The sequence below is a fragment of the Diadema antillarum genome, unplaced genomic scaffold (genome assembly GCF_040938485.1).
Source record: "Diadema antillarum isolate AM-2024a unplaced genomic scaffold, OU_Dant_1.0 seq00000994_RagTag, whole genome shotgun sequence".
In the NCBI taxonomy this organism is placed as follows: domain Eukaryota; kingdom Metazoa; phylum Echinodermata; class Echinoidea; order Diadematoida; family Diadematidae; genus Diadema; species Diadema antillarum.
In genome coordinates this window covers 301,465-329,376 of record NW_027271832.1, presented here as the reverse complement: position 1 = coordinate 329,376, position 27,912 = coordinate 301,465, and the positions used below count along the sequence as shown (strand labels likewise).

At 37.8% G+C, this 27,912-nt stretch overlaps 1 protein-coding gene across 1 annotated transcript; it reads left to right on the top strand.

The window, feature by feature from the left end:
- The first annotated feature begins 234 nt into the window (after positions 1 to 234).
- Positions 235 to 27,002, top strand: LOC139742290 (VPS9 domain-containing protein 1-like). Its single transcript, XM_071652870.1, has 14 exons — positions 235 to 475; positions 2,136 to 2,208; positions 4,032 to 4,136; positions 5,954 to 6,281; positions 13,309 to 13,420; positions 17,101 to 17,163; positions 18,010 to 18,150; positions 19,122 to 19,353; positions 20,757 to 21,878; positions 23,286 to 23,415; positions 24,127 to 24,350; positions 25,168 to 25,252; positions 26,213 to 26,317; positions 26,714 to 27,002. Exons 1-14 carry the CDS (start codon positions 371 to 373, stop codon positions 26,808 to 26,810), a joined length of 2,922 nt encoding a protein of 973 aa, XP_071508971.1. The 5' UTR covers positions 235 to 370; the 3' UTR covers positions 26,811 to 27,002.
- Positions 27,003 to 27,912: the final 910 nt, after the last annotated feature.

Genomic DNA, 27,912 nt, shown 5'->3' with positions numbered 1-27,912 from the left:
AAAGCATTTCATTTATAAGTCTTTGATAGCCACTCCTAAATGGGAGTGAAACTTGAGAGCAATCCAATGAAGAACTAGCTAGGGCCTTTCTTCCGCATGTAAAAAAAGCAAGCAAGCCAGCAAACAAACAAACGTGCTATGAAGCTAGGTACGGGTAAAGCAGCTTCAGAAGTTCTAGTACCTACTCGTTTTATGTGGTACGAGAATAGAGAAATATAAGCTTGAACGCAGACTAACAAGGAATGACGTCATATGTTGGGCTGCTGGACATGGTGGAGAGGTCTGTTTACTTGTAAAACCTGTGGGTTTGCGGATTTAATGGCACGATTTCACCAGCATTTTATCATAACCTGTATTAATTCATGAGGAAATGGATTCAAGACAACCAAGTAACGATAGCGGGCAAGCACAGCTGCAGACGGCCATGAAAGCTGTCGGACAAGCTATCGAGCTCGACAGCGACGGCAATGCACAGGTCAGTCACAGTTTCCACGCCCACGGCTGCCCATACCTTTCAGATAGCACTCCGTAGAAATACATAGATTACACGGAGTAGTGAGTGACAGTGTTCGATTCGAAGTCATCACAGTCACGACACGCACATTTATGTGCTTGTACTTGCATATGTCAAGTAGCATGTAGTGTGGAAGTGTATAACTTACCATACTAGTAGTATAGTGTAGTGTGTATTATGACTTAATATTTCAAATAAGCAAAGAAAGGCATAATGACAATTGTTTGCTACACATCACATGGAAAAGAAAACACATAACGTTACAGTGTACACACCAAAACTTCTCAGTAATGTTAATCATAATGTAGATATTCTATGCACACCCACAAATGAGAATTTACTTATTTAGTTCAGAATTATCAATAGTATAGCAAGCATACCCTGGTGAACATGATTCAATTGGGAACAGCAGGAGCAAACGATGGTTTTAAGGCCATGTAGTATCTAATACTAATATGAAAATAATCATTTTTTCTCATCATAACTTTTTGGAAAAAAAAGGGAGGATGAGCACACTTATGGCCGATCCACGATCCGACAACGCTATTTGGGTAGTCTAATTTCCATTCATATTTAACTACAGTACAATCTGTACTAGGCTGTGCGTGTGCGAGGTTCAATGGCTGGAAACAGTGAAAAATAATTGAAATTTCGAATTTTTATTTAAAACACACAAAAAAAAAACGTTGACATGGCTAAAAAATGATAAAGGCGGGGACAAGAAACTATTAATGTTTTTTTTTTTTCTACATGGCCTAATTGTGTGTGCTTCTATAATGATAATAGTAATAGCTGTTTTTTATATAGCACGCATTTCATACTTGTTAAGTATCTCAATGCGCTATTACAGACTATTCTACATATGATTATCAGCTAAACCAAATGTATAAGGTGTCTGATAATAAATCTTGAGTCATTAGAGTATACTAGAGTATTTAGACAGCTAACATTTCAACAAACTGATTAAGAAAACATGACTGACAACTACAAGGTGATGCATTTTTGCAATATTTACATATTGTTACAGTGTGTACTGATTAAAAATTCATTTATCCTCTCTTTTACGAGGGGCATTAGTATGTTTAGAGACTGAATATGCGATGAGTATCGAGGAAAATTATTTTATGGTGTCAATAGCACACTGTTCCCCACGACAACTTCTCTTACTATCAGAGTGTTCGTTATACATAGTAGATTTTGTTGGGCTCTGTACTTTGTAATACATGGGACAATATTTTGTCATACAATATAGCACGGCAGAAACCACAAGTATTGTAAGCTGTGCCACCCAATTAGACATCACTTATTAACAAACTGAAAGTGATCATGACCTATGCTATCATTTTGATCAAAACACATTGTCACATACTTTTTCCTTTTTCCGTTGCTTTTCTTTTCTTTTTCTTTTTTTTATTCTTTGAGTTTAGGAGGGTCAAAAAGTTACAGATTTTTTTCTAAAATTTGGCTAAACATTACATTTTCCAGTCATAACTTAATGGCAGGAATGTCCAACAATGATATGATGATTGCATAGGGAAGATTGTATTAGCAGTTACATCTCTGGATTGAGTGTCAGTGTCACATCTCATTATTTATATTAAATGGTGCAATTTCATTTCAGGGTGCCTATTTGCAATACCTGAGCTGCATGCAGTACATCTCACAGTGTCTGCTCCAGGATGCAAGAAATAAAGGTAATCATAATGTTACAATTTCTGTCCTTTCTAAAAGTCTTCCTGGCAACCCAAATCATCTACAAAGAAGTGAAAAACAGTGTGAATGTGTGAAAAATGTGAAGTTTTTCATCCTAGAACATTGTTGATGCTGCCTCAAGAACTCAATAAATAATGCAAATGTTTCTTTACATGTTATTTGAAGTCAGGCTGTCCATAACAACAAGAACATAAAATTTGTAATTACCCATAACACTCAGTATGGCTCACTTTATAAGATCAGTTATCAGATATTTCAGAGAGAGGGTTATATTTTGGTGTTAGTTTTTTTTTGGTGCTTGTGAACTACAGGAAAATGCTGGGAATTCACCCAGTAAATTGTTAAGCACTGTAGGATCTAGTGAGCCCGCTCAAAATAAGTCTTGTCCCACATAAATGGCTGAAACCACTTTTCTTGTGTGGTTGAAAAAAAAAAAGAAAGAAAAATGTTTGCAGTTGTTTGATCACTGACATTTGGTCATGATATAATTTTTTTCTTTTATGTAGAACTCGCAACTCATGCTTGATACAAAGTCTTCTCCAAAGCCTGCATGAAATAAAAGAAACATTTTTAAAAGCCCTGTTGGAACTGTATGGAAAATTTGTTTAAATGGATACATGGAGTTGTGGTGACAAGAAGTGAGTGTATTTGCCAAAATGTGTCATACAGTGGAAAAAAAGAAGATTGTGTAAACAAAGCACAAGTGTCAAGAAGTATATGAACTTCGTTTTATTCTCTTTTTGATACAAGAATTATCAGTGTCTTAACCCGTGGACGTCAAGTCAAGAGTATACTTAGGCAAGTGTCTATAGATGGGAAATGCATGTTGTAGCAAAAACAAACCATTCCAATGGGTTAAAGGACCGTGTGTACAGTTCTGGTCGAGGTGAAGATTTAGCTTTTAACGTTTTGCGAGATATTCAGAAACCACTCTATGAGATGTGAAAGAGCATGCAGTTCTAAGGGGTATCAAAAGTTTATTCGATGAAAATCGGTTTTGAAATGGCTGAGATATCCAAAAACAAGGTGAAACAAAGAGATCCTAATAAAGTTGTGGCATGTCGCCTTTTATTATTAGCACTTTTTTGGATATCTCAGCCATTTGAAAACCAATTTTCATCAAATAAACGTTGAATCCTTCTTAGAATTACATGCTCTTTCATATTTCATAAGAGGCTTTTCATTATCTCATTTAGGAATGTTCAAAACATGAATCCCTACCTCAACCAGTACTGTACAGTCCCTTTAAGATATCAATCACCCTCTTTCAGGGAGATACTCTATAGATTTGCCATGTTACAATGTCTTTCATGTATGAATTTTGACTGGAATACTGATACATTACAATTTAATGGGTATTTGCCATACAAAGACTGTCCCTGATAACAAAGGAGCCAGACTCTATGTAGAGATAATTACTTAGAATCAAACTGGTTTCTATGTCCTGAAATATACAGTTGGGACAGATGAGATGAAAACTTCATTGTCTTGGCCCTAGGGCAAGCACACAGTGAATGTAAATAAATGAGGGCTGCATTTTGTAATAAATTTGTCTGGCTGAATTGGAGATCCTCCATTTCTTACTATTATGTGTGTATTTTCTATTCATTGTTATATATATCTTATTTGAATACAGAAATAAAACAGCAACAACAAGGGAACTGGCCTGTTCATTTTGACCTTGAGTACCATTTCAGGATCATTTAAAGGTCTTGCAGATTCTGCATATTTTTCTCAGAATTTCAGATATTCTCTGACATATTTCATTTTGTGTTTGTTTCTAACCTTGCTGTTGTTACAAAAGCTGCCCAGCCAGGGCCTGTTAGCCTGAAGACAAAGACAGCCCTAAGAATGGCCAAGCTAGCTCACCAGTGCAGTGAACGTGTGTCAGCCATCATGGCAAATATGGGTAAGGAGATATTTACTGCATAGTACTTCATTTGGCAGTGATGCCAACATTGAATCAATTTAAAATATGGCTTTCAATTAATTTCTATGATGTACCAGTACAATGGCTAGTACTCTCTCGGAAACTTTATCATATTAGATATATTTATGCTTTTAAAGATTGTGGAGTTTTATATGTGGCCCAATAATTGTGTAAGTAAAGTGAATTTGATTTAAGTGAGACTGCAAGTAAGGTGTGTAGCATTTAATAGTCTGCAAGGGAGAATTATAAAACTGTTCCCTCCACATCTTGATCTCTGCAAGTAATTAATTCATGCAGTCACAAGACTCTATTTACTTATTTCCAGTCCATGCAAAAAACAGTCAGGTGATACCTATTAAAGTGACAAAAATCAATAGAAATTCTCTGTAATACAATGTACAATGTATAATAAGATACTTCTTAATCAGCCTCTTATCACAACAACTGTCGTTTTCAGTCTCATATGTATGTGATGTGCTTCTGAGCCCTTTGTAACCCCTTTTCTGATTAGTTATTTTGCACTCTTAAACTGAGAAAAATCTGGTAGCTAGGAAATTCATTGCATGCAACCACTAGCTTGTAGGCTTCCTAAACATAATGTTTTCAGGATCTTCTAACAAAGAGAATGAAAGTGAAACAAAAATGTCTCTTACTTTGATTGTCATCAAGGGTCAAAGTACATAGATCTCTTGTATCTAGAGGTAGATGAAACAGTAGACAGTTTTCAGTTGTTTTCCCAATCTATAAGTTGGTTGAGATAGTGCATAGTCTATGCAGGAGTCAAGGGTTGAGTAGTGTGACTGGAGGAGACGTTACTTTTGATGATTACAATATGTCCATGCTCATTAAAGGCCATTATCACATCATGTAGCAGAATTGAGTGAACTTGACCCTTGAATGCATAATGTACAGAAACAGATTACACATGGTTCCATAGTTGGATTGACTCTGCTTCATAATGATAACCAGTGGCAGCTGGTAAATTTTCCAACCCTGCAAAGAATGATTGTAAAGATATAAAGAGCATAAAGGTTGACCATATCAGGGCAAAAAGATACAAAATCATACAAAGATAATGTTCATATTTCTTTTGATCTACCCCTTAGCTCTTTCTGTTTAATCTCCATGCAGAAAGTGATAGGTTTGTTCTTAAAAAAAAAAATATATATGTATATTTCATTCTTCACAAAGCTGTATGTAGTGTTCTTTTTTTAATTAATTGCACAAGGCTATCTGAAATCCACTTCCATCTCAATTTCCCGTCATCCATTCTGTAAAATAGCCACAGACCTGCAAATATGGAAACTTGTGACTGCCAGAATAACAGTGCGTGCATTGCGTTTCCTGCTTTAAGAGTTAAAAGGAAGTTCCACCCTAAGCATATTGCTAATATCAATTACGGTACGTGTACATACTGGCAGAATGTGTAGAATTCTTCTTGTATACTGATGAATGGCAATTCCTATGCATCCATGGTGTATGAAGAAATGTGAACCAGGGATTGATTTATGACAGTTCCACCAACAACCTGCCCTTGTCTCTGCCACATATCCCACCCTTTTACCATATTGAAACCATTGGTTATAGGTGATTACCATTTTAATTTAAAGCGTAATCCCTACCCTGGGCTGATAGTTGATATTGACATGTAACCTTCATGGAAACATCACTGATTTTTTGATTGCATCACTGATCTTTAAATTCTTTATTTTATTTTACTTTCATTCTGTCCTTGTCATTATTATCATTGCATATTTGTTTTTGGTGTTTTTTTTGTCTTTATTTTATTGCAACAGAAGAGGGCTCTACTTCCACCACAAGCCTCATTGTGCCTACGGCTCACTTCTCATCAAACCTGAGCCCATCTCCCCCTCCTCCTTTCCAACCCCCTCCATCCCAGCCCCCTCCATCTCACACTCAGTCCACCAAGCCCAGGGGCAGCAGCCCTCACATGATGCTGTCCTTGTCAGCATCCACTGGACGCATCAGCCCCTCCATGTTTCCATCAGTCCCTTCCACCTTGAGTCAGTCGGTGCCCACCCACGTGGCAGTGGTACGGCCCACCGTCCAGCATCCAGGCCAACAGAGTGGGACTGCTCCATCTTTCCAGCCTGCTGTTCAGAGGTATGATCTTGTCTGCATGCCTAGTCTCCTCCTCTTCCTTCATGGCATTAAAAAACAAACAAACAAACAAACAAACAAAGCCTGGGAGATATTGCTGTACTTGCCAGACTGTGATACCATGTTTTATTTCTGGTGTTGAACATAAGAGATGTGAGGATTCTAACAACATTGAAGTGGCAATGGAAGAATTTTCTTTTTGACTGACCTATAAGCATAATTTTAGGCCAAACTTCTAGGAGCAGGTACGTATATACACTATACATCTGTCAATATAATTTTGCTAAAGCATTGATGGGGAGGGGGGATGGTTGCTACTGAACGTGATAAACGTGAAGACCACCTATGAGGTATGCTTGTAATGTGTCTTTCAGTAGGAGCATGGGGAACAGATTTGTTTTCATTCGTTTTCATTCAAAACTGTTCTGTTGAATAAGGATGCTACAAGGTATTTTAGCCCTTCATCTGCTCAATCTCATAGCTTTTACTTATCAAGCTTTCTCATCAGTATTCAGTTGATCCCTCCAGACGTGACCTAATAGTATAAGTTGTCAGGCCCACTGAGATATATATGGTAATTTGCCTCAGTTAAACAGAGGGCACATGGTGATGTAATAGGGATTAAAAGGGGATTAGGTAATCTCTCTATTCATTGACAGTTAGTTTCCAGACATATGTGCCAGTCAGCGAAGAAAGCACTCCAGCATGTGTGACAGCTGGCAAACAAAGCGCAATAAAGGTTGAATACCACAGTCTTTATATTGGCAATGAATGATATATCTTGTCCAGAAATTTATGCATTTGACAAGCATTGGCAAGCATTATTGCTTAATATCAAATATAAACTTGTTTTTATGCAAACGGTAATGATATCAAATTCAAAATGAGTAGAGTCCTAAGATTTTAAACTATTTAAACTTAAACTATTTGTGTCTCTCTTCAGGTTATTACAGGAGGTAGAGAAAAATAGTCATCCAAAGTTTGATCGCAAAGAGTTGTAGTCTTGCCAAATGTATGGATTATTATTGATCCTATTCAAGAACCTTTTCTTTTTTTGTCTAGCAGATTAGCCCTTGAAACAATACCTAACTGCATCCCCAGCCTGGCTTAATTAACTCTGCCTAATCCTCTTGATCCCTGTCAGTGAAAGAGAGGAAGCTCGGATTAGTAACCATAAAAAATGTCTGTTCGTGTGTCTGTGTATACAATGCAATGGAAGAAAACGCTCTGTGCAGCAGTGTACAGGGGATTGTACCTAAAGCTGCACCAAGCAAGCAAGGCTTTTGACACAAGCACACAAAGAAACTACTAATTGGAGTTACAAGTAGGTGCTCCTGTACTTTGATCAGATAAAATCAATTCAGGGATAAGGAGGACAAAAAGTAAACAAAAGTATAGATTTCCAGAGGTCACATTAAATGTCCATCCTTCTGTAATTTTGGTTTGACTTTAACACGTTGAGGATGGGCTGATTTTGCTATAACACGTTTCCCATAGACACGTGCCTGAGTATACTCTGGACTGGTCTTCAGTGGGTTAAGATTCAAATAGTGTTACTCCTTGGTATTTTTTAGCATTGTTAAGGTGAGTGAGTCACAGTAGCTGCCTTGATTTCCTCTTTCTGAAAACAAGCTGTGGGATCTCGAGCATTCTCCTACTGTACTCCACAAGGCTGTACAAAATCAATTGAAATTCAAACATCAAATGTCAGCAACTCATGTGATATGAAATATGTGTGTTGTCATTCATACCTGAAAGAGAGCAAGTAATGTTTCCAAACCAGGGTTCTGTCTAGGCAGGGCTGCACACTTTTTTATTTATTTTTTATTTTTTACTGGTCCATTCCTGAAAAAGTTACTAGTCCAACAGTGATTTTTACTGGTCCTGGACCGTCGGACTAGTGCCAGTGTGCAGCGTTGACCTAAGCTTATCTATAAATTGAATTTCAAACTGTATGTGGTATCAAATTAGTTTCAGCAAATCTTCATTTAGCATACCCATGGATTTTGCAATGAAGAGAAATATAAAGTCTTTTCTTTTCAAAAGTTCTCTTTCATTTGGCTTGAGTTAAAGCATCAAAATCACAATCAAAATTTTGTTGAGTAAATATTACACTATAACCATATGTGGAAAGCTCTGCGTTTTCACTTTGCTTGTTTGTTTGTTTTTTCTCTTTCATCAGGCTATTGCTTACAGTGACATACATGCAAATTTGAAGCACTGATGAGATCACCACACAATACTTCCATTAGTTTGCACACAAATATGTTGTGCTGTGGATGAAAAATCTCATAAAATGGAATACACAAGCCTGATTTTTTAAGAAAAAATCAATCAAGTAAATGTCAGTTTTAGATAATTACCTCCATGAGAAAAATGTAAATGATTGGAACTTCATTTCAAACTCAATTATAAATACGTACAAAGAGATGATGTAATATTGGAAAAAAAAAAATCTTCCTTCGGATGATTTTGCTTTCTTAAATGGAGCATTGATATTTGGTTTTTAATTGTTGAGATCTACTAGTTTAGATTAAAGAAAAATACAAAATCAGCCAGAAATAGGATTCCATTTTGTGGCCTGTCTGTAAAATATATTGTCTTGACCAAGTGAGGCAAAGATAATAATTCCATGATATTGATACAGCTTGCTTTACAATGCCTTGGACTGGCCTCTAGAGGGCTCACTTGTAGAAGTCACACATTTAGATGTGACTTTGGCAATGGAATTAATTTGTTCAGAGAAGATATCCTTGATTTTGAAAATTAGTATTTTGCTGAAAGGTTGTTTTTTTCATTTGTTTGTTGTTGTTTGTGAGGGATCTGTTGTGTTTTTTGTAGGACCATCTATTCTAGTCATGCTCTGGACTTTATGTCAGAAAACAAAACCTAAGCACAGAGATTTAGATCATCAAGAGGTTACTTTCGTGATTAAAACCTGCTAGACTAGAATGCAGTATTCTAAGTTTCAGAAACTCACCTAGTCCTTCTGTAGCAGTTGCTATTGTGTTCAATTGATAAATGATTTGTGTGTGTGTGTGTGTGTGTGTGTGTGTGTGCTATTATGTGTGTGTGTGTTGCTATTATGTGTGTGTGTGTTGCTATTATGATCACAAATGTATATTTTCGTCATTTCAATTGTAGCAAATGAAAATTGTTATTTTTTTTTCTATTACTTTGAATGGAACAGAATAAACATCGTTGAAAAACAAAAAAAAAGTGTGTATGTGTGTGTGTGTTCTTGTGGACAAAAGAGAGAGAGAGCACGTTAGCAGTGTGTCCCAGTGGACCCTGGCTGCACTTCAAAGCCTCTTTTCTTAAGAGTTACATTCTCAGAGTACAGATTTTTTTTTTTTTTTTTTTTGTAGTCACTACTTCAGCTAGTTAGAAACAGATTATGTTGGTGAGTTGTTCACATCATTTTTAATCTGAGAATCTCTTCTTTCAAAATCTGACTAAAACTTTAAACAAAAATCTACCTGGTGATTTTGAGTTGGTTTTTATGATGCAAAGTTGCATACAGGATGGCTCACTAAGTCTGACACTGTTATTTGAGACAACTCTGTGACTGTATAGAGAAGCTATCAAGGGTGTCAGTAGTTTTTGTGGAGCATTTTGAAAATACTTCCCTTTAAGTGATGGAAATATGTCTTAAGTCATTGTCCATGTATATACGTAGCTAGTAGTCTACACTGTAAAGTCATTCTGTCAGTATCAGATGATACAGTGTGAAAGACAAGTAGAGAGCATGAGCAATGTATCCTGGAGCTTGTGGCATAAAAAGATGCAATCAAGCATAAGTCAGGTGTCAACCAATCAGAATTGAGTGTTCAGAGACTTACATTGTATATATTTGATTATCTGACTTATGTGGAATTTCAACTTTTATGCAACAGGGCTGAGCTTTGCATCACATGATATTGCATTGCATAATACTACACAGCAGCTCTTTGTTTCCATAGACATGCAAATTCCCAAACCTTGTTGTTTTCCTGGCGATCTGCTAGAAGATAATGAAACAGGCATGCCAACACATGATCAGCTCTATGTCAGCTGACTTTGATATGTCCGTTTGCTCTATCCCCTGAAATTCAACCCCACCCCTCCCCCATACACACACAAACGCACACATACACACACACACCCATACACACACACCCATACACACGCACACACACAACACACACCCTTTTGAATGTAAAACATGTAGGAGATATCAGTTGCAAGTGGTGGAGAGGGCATATAAAAGGCCAGGATATTAGAGATAATTGGTGAAAACTGATAGGTCTCAAAGTTTGCCTCAAGTTGTGGAACACTCTTAGGTCATCCTCTGAAAGTCACTTTCATTTCTGTGGAAAAGTGCATGCTATCCTGCTTTGTCTGGATTCTTGGAAGTCCTTTACATTCTAATGAAAAACTCTGGCTCGCTCTTTGATTGAAACATGATGAGAAGCGCAAATGACTTTTGATAATCATCCATTCTATGTTGGTGAGATATGTTGCACATAAATTTCAGGCATTGTTAACACTAGGCCTTCCGTGACATGTTTTCTGTTTGATAGATCACTTGCTTTATAGTTGGAGTAACCTGGAGAAACCAAAATATGGCATCATTTTGCTCTCAGTGTTGCAGCTTAAAAAACAGAAACACATGTAATGAACAATTTGCAGATAAGAATTTGGTATAAAGGCCTGTCAAATCCTCTGCAGATGAGAATATGTTTTATAGCAAAGAACGATGAAATTGATAATGATTGCACCATAGAATGTTAGCCATTGGATTCGTATCTGTTTTACTGCAACTTAGATATTTTGACAATTCTGCTTGTCCACATGGTCTAGAACGTAATCAAAATAATGTGAAAAAACAGAAAAATATATATTTTCATCATTACTGCCTTTAAATGCCTAAAGTATACCTAACTTGAATATAGTATGTTGTCATGTATCGAGGAAATAACAAAAAGAATAAGAAAATATGTACATACAAAACTTTTCAGCAGAGTTATGTGTAGAAAGAGTGTATGGGCAACTGCTCATGCATGATTCTCAAGGAGTAAATTAGTGATATATTTTTTCAAGATTGTTCAGTGATGGCCATGCCCAAAGGTCTCCCCATCCTTTGTGCCTTTGTCACTTTGTCACCCCTTCCTGTGAGAGAGGTGTGTGCACCTGTGATTCCCGCTTGCTCGTGGCTCGCGGCGGTGAATCACGCAGCACGCCAATCACCCTTCACCCATTCGTTTTTCTCGGGGTCAGTTGCAAGTGAAAGATTGTTGAGCGAGTCGCTATGTCTCGGTGGCCTGTTTGTCCATGTTCTAGTGTGTGGATTATGCCTGGATGGGAATTTAGCATGGTACTTATACCGTCTAGTCGTTATAGCCCACCCAGTCTCTGCTGGCACAACAGCCTTCCATGGTAAAGTGCAGGTATGCTACAGTTTGCACTTTTCCTCTCTCTTTTCTCTCCCTCTGTATTACAAGTCGCTCCAAAATATAGTCTTTCTTACTTGATTGAATTGAAGATTTTGGCCATTTGTGCATAGATTTCCAGTATCCCTGCATTTCTACATTTTTTTTTCCCCTTTGTCTTTGTGAGATAGCAGAGTGAGTGCAATGCTGAAGTGATGGACTGCTTTCCTGTCATTGTTATATGTCAAACACTTTGGCAAGATTGAATGCCAAGGCTGCCATTACAACTGCCATGCTGTATCTGTGTGTTGTGGGGAACAACCTGAATGGAATCTTAATTGTCAATCAGCGATTTTTGTAGTCTGTTTTGTAATGTCATGTATTGCTGTGTAACCAGTGGAGATTCTTCACTGCTCCATAGAGTTTTGTACTGAACATTCATTTCAAGAGAAACTGGCTAATTTTATTAGAAGTATTTGAGATATAAATGCTAGAGTGTGTAGACTAGCAAGTTCAAATGACCACCTGATGGAAAAGTACCAACATAGATCTGAGAATATTGGGCTGGTAGAAACATCTCATTTCAGGAATTTGAGTCATTGAACTTGCATCATTAAAACCAGTTTTCTTTTTTTTTAAGTACTGCAATTATCTGTTATTAATATTCTTTTTGTATTAGTGAATAAAAGTAAATCTCAATGAAATATTTTTTCTGTTGCATTTTCAAGGTTTTCTGCTCATAAATTCACTCTTGATCTGCCTTCATGAGATTGAGCATGCTGTCTTGTGCAATTTTGCCCATTGTAACTCTAAATAAACAATCACTTTCATGCTACTTTGCTTTGAGTTGCAGGTTTGTTGTATTATCTTACAGGCACCCTGGCAACATCTGCAACATACTGTGTCAACCATGTGCAGACTGTAGTTAATATGTTGACTCACTTATATTTGTCAGTATACATCATTTTTGATGTATCAGATGTCTTTGGAAAGAATACAACATTCAATGTTGATACCTTTATGAATTTATATGAGTTTGATCAAAATGTAACAAGCTACATTAGGATGTTTTAAAAATTTAATATGTATTTTCTTATCTAGGAGATAAGCATTTTTTTTTAAACACTTGTATGCTTATTTTTTAAGAATAAAGGTATTTTAATGTTCTAATAAAACTAAATTTGGGAATTTGCCAACTAAAATGCAACAAGCAATCATCATCACTACCCAGCTGTGTATGCCAAAAACAAAGTCTTCAGACAGTACTGATTCTAATGCCATGGAATATGTAGGATCATGTTGAAATCTTTCTCTACTTCTAGCATACCTTCTGGGAAATCAGTGAATGATAACTGCATGGTCCCCCCTGGTCCACCCCAGATGACTAGCAACAGTCTGTAAATGGTCCATGCACAAGGTCCACATCTCTCTCCATTTCAAGAAAAGAAAGAGGAGAAGCTAGATGATTGTCTCAACCCGTTGAGGACGGACTGATTCCGCTATTACATGCATTTCCCTTTGCACCTGCTTGGGTATTCTCGGGACTCGTCTTCAGCGGGTTAAATACGTTTCATATCTCCAAGTCATGTGTGTCTTCTGTGTCAAACTGTCTTTAATAGGGATGATACCCTCAGTCCCCTGGAGAAGGCATACCGAGAGAACCGGAGATTGATGGCTGCCTATAGGAGCAGACTGAGTCGGATGCAGACTGGCAAGAACAAAGCCATTGTGGTGAGCTGTGAACCCATCCCATACCAGAGTTTAAAATTCCTGTATACTTTGTATAGGACTCTGCCTTGCTCCCACAGGGAGGGGGTTAATAACTAGTATCACTCTTCATTCACTTAACTACCCCTGCAGATGATAAAGGATTCCCTCGTGTAATCATATTTGTGAATCGTGATTGCTAACTTGTTTTGAGTTATGGATCTTAAATGTAAAACATAGAGCCCTTTCAGATGAGAGAAGAATTTGTCTTCTAGTTATTATTATTATTATTATTATTATTATTATTATTATTATTATTATTATTATTATTATCATCATCATCATCATCATCATCATCGTCATCATCATTATAATCATTATTATTATTATTATTATCATTATTATTATTATTATCATCATCATCATCATCATCATCGTCATCATCATTATAATCATCATTATTATTTATTCAGCCAAATGAAAATAACAATAACAGTTGCATGACATACATTCAAATGGAAATAGCACAGTTGACGTATAACACAAACAGTATGGACAGGGATGCAACACATTGGCTAGGGCTCACAAAAGTAATTATTTTACTGTTGCCCTTGAATAGGCATGTGAGCCCTCATGCAATGCATTCCCTTACACACATATACAATGGACATATAAAAATATGAAACGTTACCAACAAACTAATAATAAAAAATCACATTGATGTTTCTGGATCGCAATTGTAATCATGATATGAGTTTTGGAGGTAGAAGCTACCTGACCTGTCAGTCAAATTCACAAAGCACATACCAGCTAGTGCAGCATGGGCAGATTGCATTAAATTTCACATGGGCTGTGGGTGGAAGTAAATGTAGGGTCAAGCTAAGCTCTGCCTCCCCAATCCTGTTTTGGAGGTCAAGCCCTCACAGTCTTTAAGTGCACACCGTGAATTGAGCAAATCAGGATTTGAAAACACTGCCGGACCACAATTTGCTAATTGAGATTCTGGAATCATAAAAATCTAGAGTTAAGAGAAACTGATAACAAAATCAGAAAATATTTGGTAAAGAGCTTGAAAAAGCTATCATGGTAAAAGGTTGCATATTGACACACACATGAATATGTGAAAATGTGCATTAGAAAGTGTGTCTACAAATGACCATTTTTTATAACAGTGTGCAACATGCCAGAGCATGTATCTATTGTATCAGTACACTGGGATTATTTGTTTGACAATTGTTTGTTTTTTTCAAAGTTTTTGTTTGCCAATAAATAGTGAAACAAAAAATTAACATACAGGAATGTTGCCAAGCCCCTGGGAATGAATCCAATAACAAAGTAGTCAATAAGTTCAACAAACTTTTGCTGACAGTGGCCATACCTGTGGAAGAAAGGTCATCAGACTCTTTCATGAATTTGTGTGTGTCTTTGTGAGTGTGTGCGTGTATGTCACTGATCTACATGTATGTCTGTTCTTTATTGTATGTCTTGTCTGTATTTATTTATCCTTATGTGTGTGTTGTGTTGTGTGTGGGTCTTGTGTATATAAAAGTGTATTTTCTGTGTCCTGTAAAAGGAGGGTGGTGGGATGCTAAAGTTGGAATATCTGTGATAAGCCCTTTGACAAGCAACCATCAAAGCATAACAGTGAAATTCCACAATTGTTACTGGTACTTACAACTTTAGACTTAGTTCTCCATCCATCAAAAATCATACCAGCATATACATTCATCGTAGGGGTACTGTCATTAAATACAGATTTTCTGATATTGACTGAGTACCTGGTAAAGCTGGATGTAGCCCACCAAGCTAGTATCAAAGCAGAGTAACTCTCCAAATGGGGACTTGTTGGCTACACTACTATAGACACCCATGAATGGAGTATAGTTTTGAATAATGTCACCTGGGGTTTGCTGATCTTGCTTCTCTCAGTGTGGTCACACTTGTTCTCGATGTGAAGTACTTAATTAGTTACTTGATTTTGTTGTTGTTCTTGTTGTATTTGTTATCGAAAAGGAACAACTTGTGTCCAGCGTTGTGGAGTCCTGTGAGGATAAGATCAAATCATATTGCATTGTCCTGATACATTGAACTTAGCATTATCTGATGAGATAGCTCTTTACTCCCAATGGATGGGACTCTTGCTGTGCTTTCAAAGCCTGGAATTTTGGATTGATTTGCACACTTGGAATTCTCACCACATTACCCCTCTGGAATATTATTTGGACATAGCCACTGGGATTTGGATGTTTCAGGAGACTGTCAGAAATGGGTGATCCAAGTGATAAATATGTATCTTATTACACGTAAGACATATTATTACTTATTGTTGTTATTGCTTTTACGTTGATGCATTAGAACTTGTAACATTATCATTATTGCCATCATATACTTTTTACTTCACCACTTTTCAGGTTGAATTATCATGTTGTTTGGTGTTCATGCTTTTAGTTGGAGAAACTGTCACACTTTTAATGAATTTGATGCAAAAGTTAATATCAATCAATGATATGCAGGTAATTACCTCCAAAATTCTCATACTCACATAGGTGCATAATATACTTCAAGGTATAATGTTAAAAGAGTCACAATAAGACATTGGTGCTGACTCATGCTAGATGCCTGTACAATAAGCATGAGATATCCATGCAGTAGGTCATATACCGGTAACCAGCTCTATCATTAATAACTTCCTCTGCCGCATTTTTTGCTGGTAAAGTTTGTCATTTATAGGTCATGCACATTTTTATTAAGTACCACAGCATCTTTTTATTATTTTTTTTAGTGGAAATCTGTTGGTCTGTGAGAGAAATACATATGTGGTATTTATAGTACCATTATATTATATATTTATGAATATCCTTGAATATGAGATAGATATCTTATACCTTGCAGTCCTATACATGTATTTGTGTGTCTCTGTGTCATATAACAAAGACACTACAGCTCTTCAGCAGAGCTGGTTGAAACCTGTTTGTGTGCATGTTTGGCTGGAAAACCATGTCTGTCTGTTGTTGTCTGTGTTTGTGTTTGTTTGTTTGTTTGTTTGTTTGTTTGTTTGTTTGTTTGTTTGTTTTGGGGGAGGGTTATTTGATTGTTTTTGGGTACAATTCTTTCTGTTTTGCCAAACTTTCCTAATGAATGCAATACTTTTCATTGATTTTATTGAGGTTAACAATGTATTTGGGCAATATGACTCCAAGCATTCACACGTCATTGTAGGCTGAATACTGCATAAACATGGGCTCTTCAATATTTACAACTAATGACTTCAACATAAACTTGCATCTAGACAGGAAAGAAAAAACATCAGATACAATTGCGGTGAACACTGTAAGTCTGACTTATTTGTAGGAATTTTTTTTTTGTTGGTAGGAATAATAGCTTCATCTGTATCATTCATTTTTTTTCTCTCACTAAACCATTTCGTATGCATTCCTATGGAATGTTATAAAGGTACTATTTCTTCAAAAAAGATAGGACTTTTGCTTTTTATGATAAGAGTAATACTGATTCATAATGATATGTCGTATATATGTTAAAGGTCTGACTATTTCATACCTTTAAATACAGATGTATGACATTTAGAGATTGGAATGTTCTCTTATCTTACATTTGATATCAATACTAAATGAGACACAGAGGAATTAACACTGTACCAGTCTGATATGATGTCTTGTGATGCTTTCCATTCTTGTCGTCTACAGAATCTAACATTCCAGCGTCGTTTGATGGAGAACATGGCCATTGCTAGAGCCAGAGAAGCCAGTGTATCCTTTCAAAAAACTGTTGTATGCATTTTCTTCCTTAAGAAATGCATGGATATATACGGAATGATGATGAAAATGAATGGAATTGTCATGGTATGATGTTATATTTAATTTTTTATTTACAAAAGGGCAAAATAGACATAGATTTCAAGACATGGAAAGAAAATTAACAGACAAATGATGAAATTTGTGATTATATGACTGATAATCATGAAATAAAGAGATTGCATATGTAGGTGTCTTTGAAGGTGAGGCTTGAAAAGTCTAGGATAGTCCAGGATAGTCCAGGAATGAAAAATCGGTGTGCAATATCATTTCCAGATGGTGTTTTTACTTTAAGATTAGAAAAAGAGATACCATTTATCAAAGAACTGTTGAGAAGTTTGGTCAAATAGAATTGGTAACAATCAGTATCATGAATTAACTGCATTAGGTGTATAATCATAAAAGACTTAGTCAACCTCCTTCTCGGTGAGCAAAAGGATGTGGAATCCTTTGTCATTCACTGTATAATATGATTCAGAAGTTTGTAAATGTCTGGGTATCTTTGCATTTTGCATTATCATGCAATGAAACAGCACTGAGCCAGCAGTAGGCACAGTTTTTAGTAGCTTGCTTAAATAAACATCCCCCATTTGAAAAGATGCATGTGACACAAAAGTGTATACATGGGAGTATGCATATGGTTCTCATACTATAAGTGGTAACAGTGACTTTTCGGATATCAAATGTCATGGTCTTACAGCAGGAATCTTCTTTTTTATCAAGATATTTGGATTGCTTTGCCATATGTAAGGGCTGTGACCTTTGAACTCTGTCAGGTTTCCTTAACCCAACAACTGCCAGCTTGCCAAGAAGATCAAGGAGAGGCAGCAGAGACTACATGAGCAGGCTGCCCAGCGGTTCTCATCCAGCGGTCAGCCAACCAAAGAGGAGATGGAGCTCAGAGTGGTGTATGCAAACATTATGGAGTATGAGAGCATCAAGGTATGATGGTCATCACACTCACCCAGCACAGTCCTTCTAGTTCATTTATTCCTATCTGCATTTCAGACAGTTTTCTATAGAAATTCTGTTGATATTTATTTGGATATGTGTGTGCATCTGTGTGTGCATCTGTGTGTGTTGGTGTGTGCATGTGTGTGTGTGTGTGTGTGTGTGTGTGTGTGTGTGTGTGTGTGTGTGTGTGTGTGTGTGTGTGTGTGTGTGCATACTACAAGATATCTTGATTTGGTGAAGAGGTTTTAGAGACTGTAAGTTCTGCCAATATAATGTTACTGAGCAATTGTCAACATTCAAACAAATGAAATGTATGACAAATGTCTGCTTTAATTGTCAACACTTATCTGAATATTACCCCTCCTCCCACTACACTTTCTGTATGGTACAAATGTGTATTATCATTGTTACCTCTGCCGAGGGGGGAAGTTATGTTTTCTTTGGCGTTTGTTTGTTCGTTGGTTTGTTTGTCCATGTGCAAAATAACTCAAAAAGTTGTGAACAGATTTGGATGAAACTTGCAGGAAAGGTTGAGAATGACACAAGTAATAGATGATTAAATTTTGGTAGTAATCGATTCAGCAATTGTGGATTTTATGAAGGATTTTTTATATGTTGGCAGGTAGGGTCAATGAACTTGGGAGTTCAAGCTGCGCATTTTTGAGGTTTTCAAACATGCACTAAAGTGCGTGCTCTAGTTTCTGCTAAGGCGAGGTGAGCCATGCAGTTGGAAGTTGATGACGTAACAAAAGGCTTCTATATTGGGGAAAATGGGCGACTTTCAGCACACATAAGTTTGGGTGGAAATCACTTATCTCTTTTGAAGAACGAGATCAGTGGTGGGAATGAGCTGTTTGGCGGAGGTCTGCGCTCTTGGAGTGCTTCTCTAGTTTTGTTTAGTGAAACAGGATGTAAAATGATGAATACTGTTCTCAATCCCCCCCCCCCCCCCCCATCAGACATGGCTCCAAGATTGGCGTCAGCGTCTGCAGGAATCACCACGTGACCTGAAGCTCATCCATGACCTGGTCACTGAGATCCTGTCGTCCGACGGCCACCCGCTGACCCAGCTCCTGAAGCGCTACCAGATCATCATCTACCACAAGATCATGCCTCTCATCCAGAAGGACCTGATGTCCATTGAAGAGATCGTGGTGCCCTACAAGGACATTGTTCCCCTCAAACTCCAGGGTGAGCCACTCTGCCCCTATCACTGTCACCATGGGGTGGTATCTTCTGATGTCCATAGAACATCACCTGTATCTTATGATACTAATGTTAACCCGTTGAGGACGGGCTAATTTTGCTACAATTCACATTTCCCATATAGACCCCTGCCTGAGTGAGTATACTTGGGACTCGTCCTCAACGAGTTAATTATATTGTACTGGATGGTGATGAATTGGATATCAGGGAATATTGCATGTGTTAGAGCTTATATTTAGTTGCAATTTAATGTGCTGCTAAAACCCCTTATATAGATCATAATTGTTCACATTGAATACACGTAGATAAGGTAATTTGATCTTCAGACTTGTGTATGTTCCTTGCCAAAATGCCCTGTGGGCATCAAGTCATTTCACTTGTTTCTTTCACCATTTTTTATTTCATTTAATCATCTATTTTTCTCCTCCTGTAGTCTTTTGCCATGTGACATACATTCTTTGTTGCTAGGCTGGGTAAGCCCCCAAAAAGATTCTGGCAAACATTTTGGTATTTATTGACAACCTGTGTGAATGGTGTGTACGCAGAATTTGAAGTTATCATGAAACTTACTAGTTGTCCTGAAAGACCTAGTAGAGTGGGTAAACACGGGTGGTCCAATTGAATCCATCTTCATTCGCTGTCCATCAGGGTACATTCAAAGACCATGAATAGCGCCCATCAGCGAATGTGTGCATCGAAGCGTACGCTCACTGGTAACGGTCGACTCCAGTTGAGAATCTTCAGCTGTGTGTTTACCTACATAGTGATCAGCTGTACACAGATCATTACGGGGTTTCTTGAATATATTTTAGCTGAGGTCAGCCTTCCTAGTCCATGGTTTCCCCACACTACCAGGGCCCTGTTTCATAAAGCTGTTCTTAAAGTTACGAACAGCTTACGAGCGACTGGTGATCAGTTCTGATGTGCTATACACTATTGTACTTATCAGAATTTTCATAATTCAGCACAAGAACTGATCACCAGTCGCTCGTAGGTTGTTCGTAACTTTACGAGCAGCTTTATGAAACACCCCCCAGGTCTTTAAACCTTCTCCAAAACTGTGATGGAAATTGACAATTAGACTGTTGGTGTGTGTCTGTACAGAGCTACCAATGAAATACATACATTGAGCAATGGAGGTAAAAACCTTTGAGCATGCACAGTGTCATTAGCATGTTTAGAATTCAAATTAAAAACAGTTCTTCCTCCTCGAAGTGTAATAGAAAAACAGAAGTGCTTTAAAAGGAGAACAAATCTTGAAATATATTTCTTTTATTAAAAGGTAATGAACATATTCCAGAAATGTGTGCACACTCTTCAATTCAACATGAGTTAACCTACAGATGTACAATTAACTCATATTAACTCATTGGTAAACTCTTTTCTAGAGCCCAGAGCTATTCCTGAGGATGGATTCACCACGCCAGATGAGCTGGACCAGAGTATGGATGAGATGCTGTCCAAGAGGTTGCATGCTCTGAGGGAGAACAGCACATCCAGCATGGAGAGTGAGGCGTCGGACTCCCGCCCATCCAGCCAGGCGGACAGCCTGCTCTTCTCACCCGCAGACATGAGCACTGATGCCTTGGATGAACTCCTCGCTGTGGAGGAGGAGGAGCAGGAGGAGGAGCAGGAAGAGAGCTCCGTTTCTGTCGGAAAGGGAGATGAACAAAATGATGGAATTCACGGGAAATCGGGAGGAACGGAGCCTCATGGTGAAAGGACTACTGAGCAAAATGGCAAACACGAGCGCAATGGTGACTCAGAGAGTAGGACACCTGACAAGGGATTGCAAAATGGAGTGTCCACAGCAGACTCTGACGATGTTTTAACTGAGAGAACTGAAGGAGATGATGTTGCCCTTGGCAATGGTAGTGATGATGCAGCAGATGAAGAGGATGACAGTAACTCGGTAGTTGATACCATGAGAAAGATTGTGAGTGAAGTTAGGGAAGATATTGTGAAAGCTGTGGAAGATGGAGACAAATTGTGCCAAGACCTTGAAGAAGGAAAGGTCTCTCTAGGTGCAAGTGATGACAGTGGCAACGTTATAAACGATCAGTCAACCTCAACTGTCAAAGTCACAAAGAAAACCGATACCAATGGTGATGAGTGTGTAGACAGTGAAGTGGAAGATAGGACTAAGAAAAGAGAAATCAATGACGACAGCACTGAAAGAAATGAGAGTGATGGTCGTTTGTCAGATAAATCTTTAAACAGTGAGAGCATAGATGACTCATGTAGACCTGGCAAACATGAGGGTGTCAGGCAAGATGAAAAGGAGGATTGTGAAACCACCCCAAACCAGGAATCTGTAACCACCAATGGTGACCACAAACACAGTGTGAGCAATGGCAAAGATGCAGATGTTGGAGAGGTGGAGGGGGACGGAAATGATGAGGAATCGGAGCCAAAAGGAGAGGGTGGGGAGGAGCGGATTGCCGAGATGAAGGCTGAGGCTGTAAAGAGACACCTGGAAAACATCTCAAAGGATGTACTCATGTTCACCGGTATGTGGTTCGAATGATGGTAATAACCCTCAAGATTTTAAGTCAGTCTTGAGGCAGTAGAACTTAAGAAGAGTTACAAGCTCATTGCTAGCCTTGCAACAGTGTTTCATGATCCTAATGTAATGCTTGAAAGTTGACTAAGTTACTCTCAGAAAAGACCAAAGAAGATGTCTTTGTAACTAAGTGATAATGATATCTTCATTCCCTTTCCCCAAACTCAATTCCCATTTGACCTACCAGGGGTATTACTAGGCACATACTTGTCCTTTGTCGGTTGCCACCTATGTGCAGATTCTCATAGAACTTGGAGGGGGGGGGGGGGGGTGAAAAACAAAACAAAAACAGAAATATTTGCTGTTTCCTCTTTGCATGTTTACCGATGACTTGGCATAAGTTCCCAGCAGAGTCAAAGTTATGAATATTATTTTGTGAAGCTATTTCTTAAAGGGAAGATAAACCCCAAGAGCAATGTGGATTGAGTGAAAGCAGCAACATAAGTAGAACACATCAGTGACAGTTTGAAGAAAATCGGACAATCGATGCAAAAGTTATGAATTTTTAAAGTTTTGATGTTGGAACCGCTGGGTGAGGAGACTACTAGAGGTTATGACGTATGAGTGGACAACAATACCAAGAGAATATAAAGAAAATTCTGCAAAAATCCATTTTTCATGAAAATTATAAATTCCATCAACTTGATATTGACATATGTTAAGGGTAGCAATTATTCCCCCTGCTTTCTGAAAACGGTTGGTCCATTGCTCTTTCATGATTCTAGAAAAGTGAATTTTTGTTGAATTTCCTTTATATTTTCTTTGTATTGTTGTCCACTCATACGTCATATCCCCTAGTAGTCTCCTCACCCAGCGGTTCCAACTCCAAAACTTTAAAAATTCATAACTTTTGCATCGATTGTCCGATTTTCCTCAAACTTTCACTGATGTGTTCTACTAATGTTGCTGCTTTCACTCAATCCACATTGTTCTTTGGGTTTACCTTCCCTTTAATGCTACATGCAGTAATTTCCTGTGGAAAATTTGATGTACAGTTTTTTGTTTTTGTTTTTTCTGTGATAGTGTTAGCACATTTTGCTGTTGCCCTAGTGTATAGTATGCTGTATTTTCTTGTGCAATCTTGATCAGAGATAACATGAAGTGTGGTACGAAAGTGTGCAATTGACAATTTACATTACAGTGTGGCAAATTCAAGTGCATATCATCTGCTCACGGTGATATAGGTGAAGAGGGTTCTCTTGTAGCAGTAAAAATGACATGTAGGATTATAGTCTCTCACAGTCTATCCTAAAACTTCAATCATTTTGCTCAAAGTACCTTCTACCAATATATCTCCACCCCAGTAGGCTCGAATGTCACAAATTGTTTTTGGGGTCCTTCTTTCTTAATGCAGAGAGACTGCTGTCAATCCTTGTGGCTGTTTATGAACAGCTGAACAGCACCACGGCCAAGGAGCAGTGCATAGCAGTCATCGAGGTGTTCTTCTTCAGGGATATATGGCAGCCTCTCCTCATGTTATTCAGGTAAATGAGACATTTGCCCTATTGTTATCATTTAATTGTGATATGTGGAGCTTTTAAATATGAAATACAGGTGCAGTTGTGAAAGAGACCAATGGGAGAAGTTGGGCAGGAACTAGTTTAGACAATGGTCTGTTGTACTAATGTTTGAAAATTGATGTTTTGTGATCATAAGTGGTTGAATTTTTGAAGGAGAAGTATGACCACAAATATCCTCACAATATTCCTGTAGCATCACGATCCATCATCTACTTAGTAGGTGTATATTTCACTCCATATCTATTCAGCAAATCTGGAAGACAAAACACACACAACATCAAAGCCAAAACTGCCTGAGGTCAGAGAGGCCCATTAAAAATTGTAGATAGTATCTTGTGGGACTATCTAGACCAAAATATCTGAAATCAGATCACCCTCTCAGATTCATCAAGTGTGTATGAATACTGTAAGATATACAATAATAAATTTCTCAGTAAAAACAAGCAAGTAAGCTTATTCAGCCTGATGATTTTCTTTTAATATTTTCAGAGTAAATAAGTTTGAGAGGACGGTATTTTTGTTTAGATAAAGTTTTGTGCCAAAGCATATCACATATTTTACTGCATTGCCATTTCCTGTTTGATTTTATCATCTACAAATGTTAGCAATGTTTCTTAAGGTCTTTACACTTACATGATGTTTGCTTCACATCTATGTTTGTCCACAAAATCACAGACGATTCAACTACAGCAAGGAGAAGTCAGCAGCCATCGCCATGACCAAGTACCAGCACGCCATGCCGCAGCACATCGGAGTCCATGAGAAGTTTTGCCTGCTGCCAGAGGGCACTGTTCAAGACGGCAGCCAGGCCTCTCAAGGTTACCCTTACCAACCAGCTGTGGAGGAACTGTGCAAACTTCAGGGATACACCTGTCCTCTTGAGAAGCTAGAGTGTATTGGTATGCAGAATATGTTACTTGTATTTGATTTAACCCATTGTATTCTAGGACGCACCTGTTCTGTATATGAAAAGGCAAATGGGGATATACCATTTCTCTGGGGTAATGGATTAATCACAATTCTTTGTGGAATTACTCTAATACCATGAGTGCCCCAGCACAGAACTGGCTTGACTGTGATACAAGACTCTCATGATCACTCGCAAGTACACTGCTTTTATCATCAATTTATCGTCAAAGTATCAGTATGGACAATATTAATAGAGCTTAGATGGACTGATGAAATGCTGGCTGGGGAATGACACATGCTCCTCTTTCACTAGTTTGCTATGTGCAGTCAGTGCAAGGCTTTGTTCAGTGTTCAGCTTGATGAAAACCTCATTGCAATCAATACCGTTTCCATGTTCCTGGACTTTTGTTGTGGCTATTATGATCCAACCTCAAACACAGTTGACAAGATATAACGTTGATATCCTCCCGATATGGGAAAGTGTGGTTTCCAAACAAATATTATGGGTTTAATTCAAAACCCTTCATTGTTCAGGACATTTTTTTTTTTTTTTCCGATCAGAACCTGTCACAGGTTCAAGAATCCGTTTGTGGCTTTTTTGGTGTCCTATGTTTTTATATACCCAGTTTCTCTATAAAGAGTAAAAGAATCTTAGCCTAGAGTAAACACACACAGTAGCACAAACACACATCAGCTGTCTGACATAAAATTAGAGATATGATAGAAGAAAGTCCATTGCTGCCGTATGTTTGATCATCTCTCATAGAATGTCTTGTACTTTACATTGTGTTTTCATTCTGTTACTAGTGCGAGTGTCAAAGGTCATCATAGAGTGTGTTGGAGACTTCTTTGAGAGTCAAGGCAAGCCAAGGCAGAGCCCAGAAACTTCAGTGTGAGTATCAAGATATTGGAATACTTGCAGTGTAAAAAATGGTGAAAAAAAAACAACAACTGAAAGTAGGAAGGTACCTCGAATGGTTTAGACTTTCAATAAAAACCTCTTATGGTGTGGACTTTCAATGAAAACCTGTTATGGTTTAGACTTTCAATAAAAAATTAATATCTGATAGTCACCTCTTTAGGTCATTAAGTGGGCAGTACTGTAAAAGTGAACATTTTTGTGGTGTGGAAATTTTTGTTCGTTTCAGGTGACAAGAAACTAATACAAAAATGATTGCACACTTTTTTTTTTTGGCCAGTTATATGTAACACTCAATTTATGTTTTGATTCTGCTGAATTAAAAACGAGAAATTCATCTATCTAGCCTAGTGCAAAAAATTGCTCACATGAAAATATTTGCTCTTACAAGAAATTCTAACAATTGGACAAAGGATATTTTGTATTTTCGTTACAGTTTCTAGGTAGAAAGCTTTATTTATATAGGAGGTTACTAGTGGAGATGAAGAAAGGTGTGTCATTTTCTTTGAACTGCCAACCCCACTAGAATATTTATGTGTTTTATTTTGAAGAGACTTTTTTAATATGAATGTGGTCCTGAAAAATACCACTCCATCTCACTGTTTCAGTAAGTATATTCTTACTGTCCTCGGGAGTAGATGTTTGTCGAAATGTCGAGATTGAGTGGGTCTTTTCTGGACCACTCTCACATCCAAGAACAAATACATGTTGCACTCAGAAACATTCTACCACCAAGGAAACCCTCCGGTAATATAGATTTCAACACCATACACTTTGTAGACAAAACCAAGGAGCAGTGCTCATCTTATACTCATGTTTTTATTTGTAAGATTTTGAAAATGACTTCTTTAGTGTACATGTATGACTGTATCCTCAAAGTCAGTCCACTAATAGTTAGTTTCACTGATATTTCTTAACCGTCGCTATTCTTAGTGGCTGTGATGATCTTCTCCCGATCCTGAGTTACGTCATCATCAAGTCGGCCATGCCTCAATTTGTCTCAGAGTGCAATGCCATGGAGGAATTCATTCACGAGGGGTGAGTTTTCCATATTACTGAAAGCAAGTCTTTTTACCTAACCATGTGCAATGTCCAACACCATTCCATTTATGACAGATGGATTTGGCCATTACTTTATTTTGGGCATGTTACCATGCACAATACCACCATGATTGTGAGGGGTGAGTTAAGGCTTCAAAGAAAGTCAATCAACATTTTTGCATCCCCATGCAAAACATCAAACACCATTACATTCATATGAGGCAAGTTCAGACTTCACAAGACATCGCACATTTCTACGTTGCTATGTAAATGTTGAGCAAACGTGTAAGCTTTTTAGCGCTGTTCAGAATCAGCCTTTTTATGACTTTCTTGGCAACTGTGATATTGTTGTCATGGCGACACACTCATTTTTCTTGGTCTTTCCTGGCACAGCTATTTATTTGGAGAGGAAGGATACTGCCTGACAACTTGCCAAACAGCTCTCAGCTATGTCCTGAAGCTAGGGAGCACGGAGGATCAGCCCAGCTGAGTGTAGACTGACATGATGACAGATCCCTGCCAGTGGTAGGCCAAGATTTATTCCATCTGGGGTAAAAAAGAAAAGAAAGCCAGATCTGAATGGAATAATGAGTTGACCTCAGTGAAGAGAAAATGCAATCGCTGCGAATTCTAATATACAAAGGGAACAAGAGGACAGATATTATAGAGCGGTGATTGCCAACGACGGGAAATGTCAAATCATGGAGCCTGGGGGTTTAAGCATGGTTCGACACTAACTTTTTTGTTTGGTGGCCCGATGGGGCCACCAAAATCCTAAATTTCAAATTTTTGGTGGCCCGAGAGAAAAATTTGGTGTCCCGAAAAAAACAATAAAAAACATTAAAAGTCCTTCTTTTTTAATGAGTCAAATATTTAAGATTTATGATAGTAAGAATTAGAAGTTGGACATATCTACTCATAAATAAACTTTAACAAACTTGCAACACTCACTCTCAGGCATTCATTCAGTCCTTTTCATCCATCCTTTGAACAAATTTAACTGCTAATTTCCGGCGCAAAAAGTTACGAATTTATTGACATACTTTTCAAAAAATTTTGGTGGCCCGAGGCGGGTCACCAAATTTGCCCTTTTTTGAAATTTGGTGGCCCGACTTTCATTTTTGGTGGCCCCGGGCCACCGGGCCACCGTTAGTGTCGAGCCCTGGTTTAAGTCTCATGGTTCTTGGACACTATTCCAAGTTGTGTCTAACTGAATCAGCTTGTACTTTGTTTTTTTCTTGCTCTTCTTCTTTTGTGTGTAAGAATAGGTATGGGTTATGATCTATACCATATGTGATTATATGCAGTGTGCTTGCAAAGAGGTGACTGGGACAGTACTCATACAGCATAATATAAGTATTAGTATGATATACAGTGGTGTTTGTAGGGAGGAAAAAAAAAATCGCTATTGAAAAGCACAATAATATGAGGAAAATGTGCAGAAAAGATTTAAGTAGGAAATGAAACGTATGAAATTTAAAAAGGAGAACGAGAGATTAAGCAAATAGAGGAGAAAAACAGGAAAGGAAGATGATCAGCCTGTGAGGAAACAATTATTTCAATTTAAACACAATTATTTCAATTTAAACACA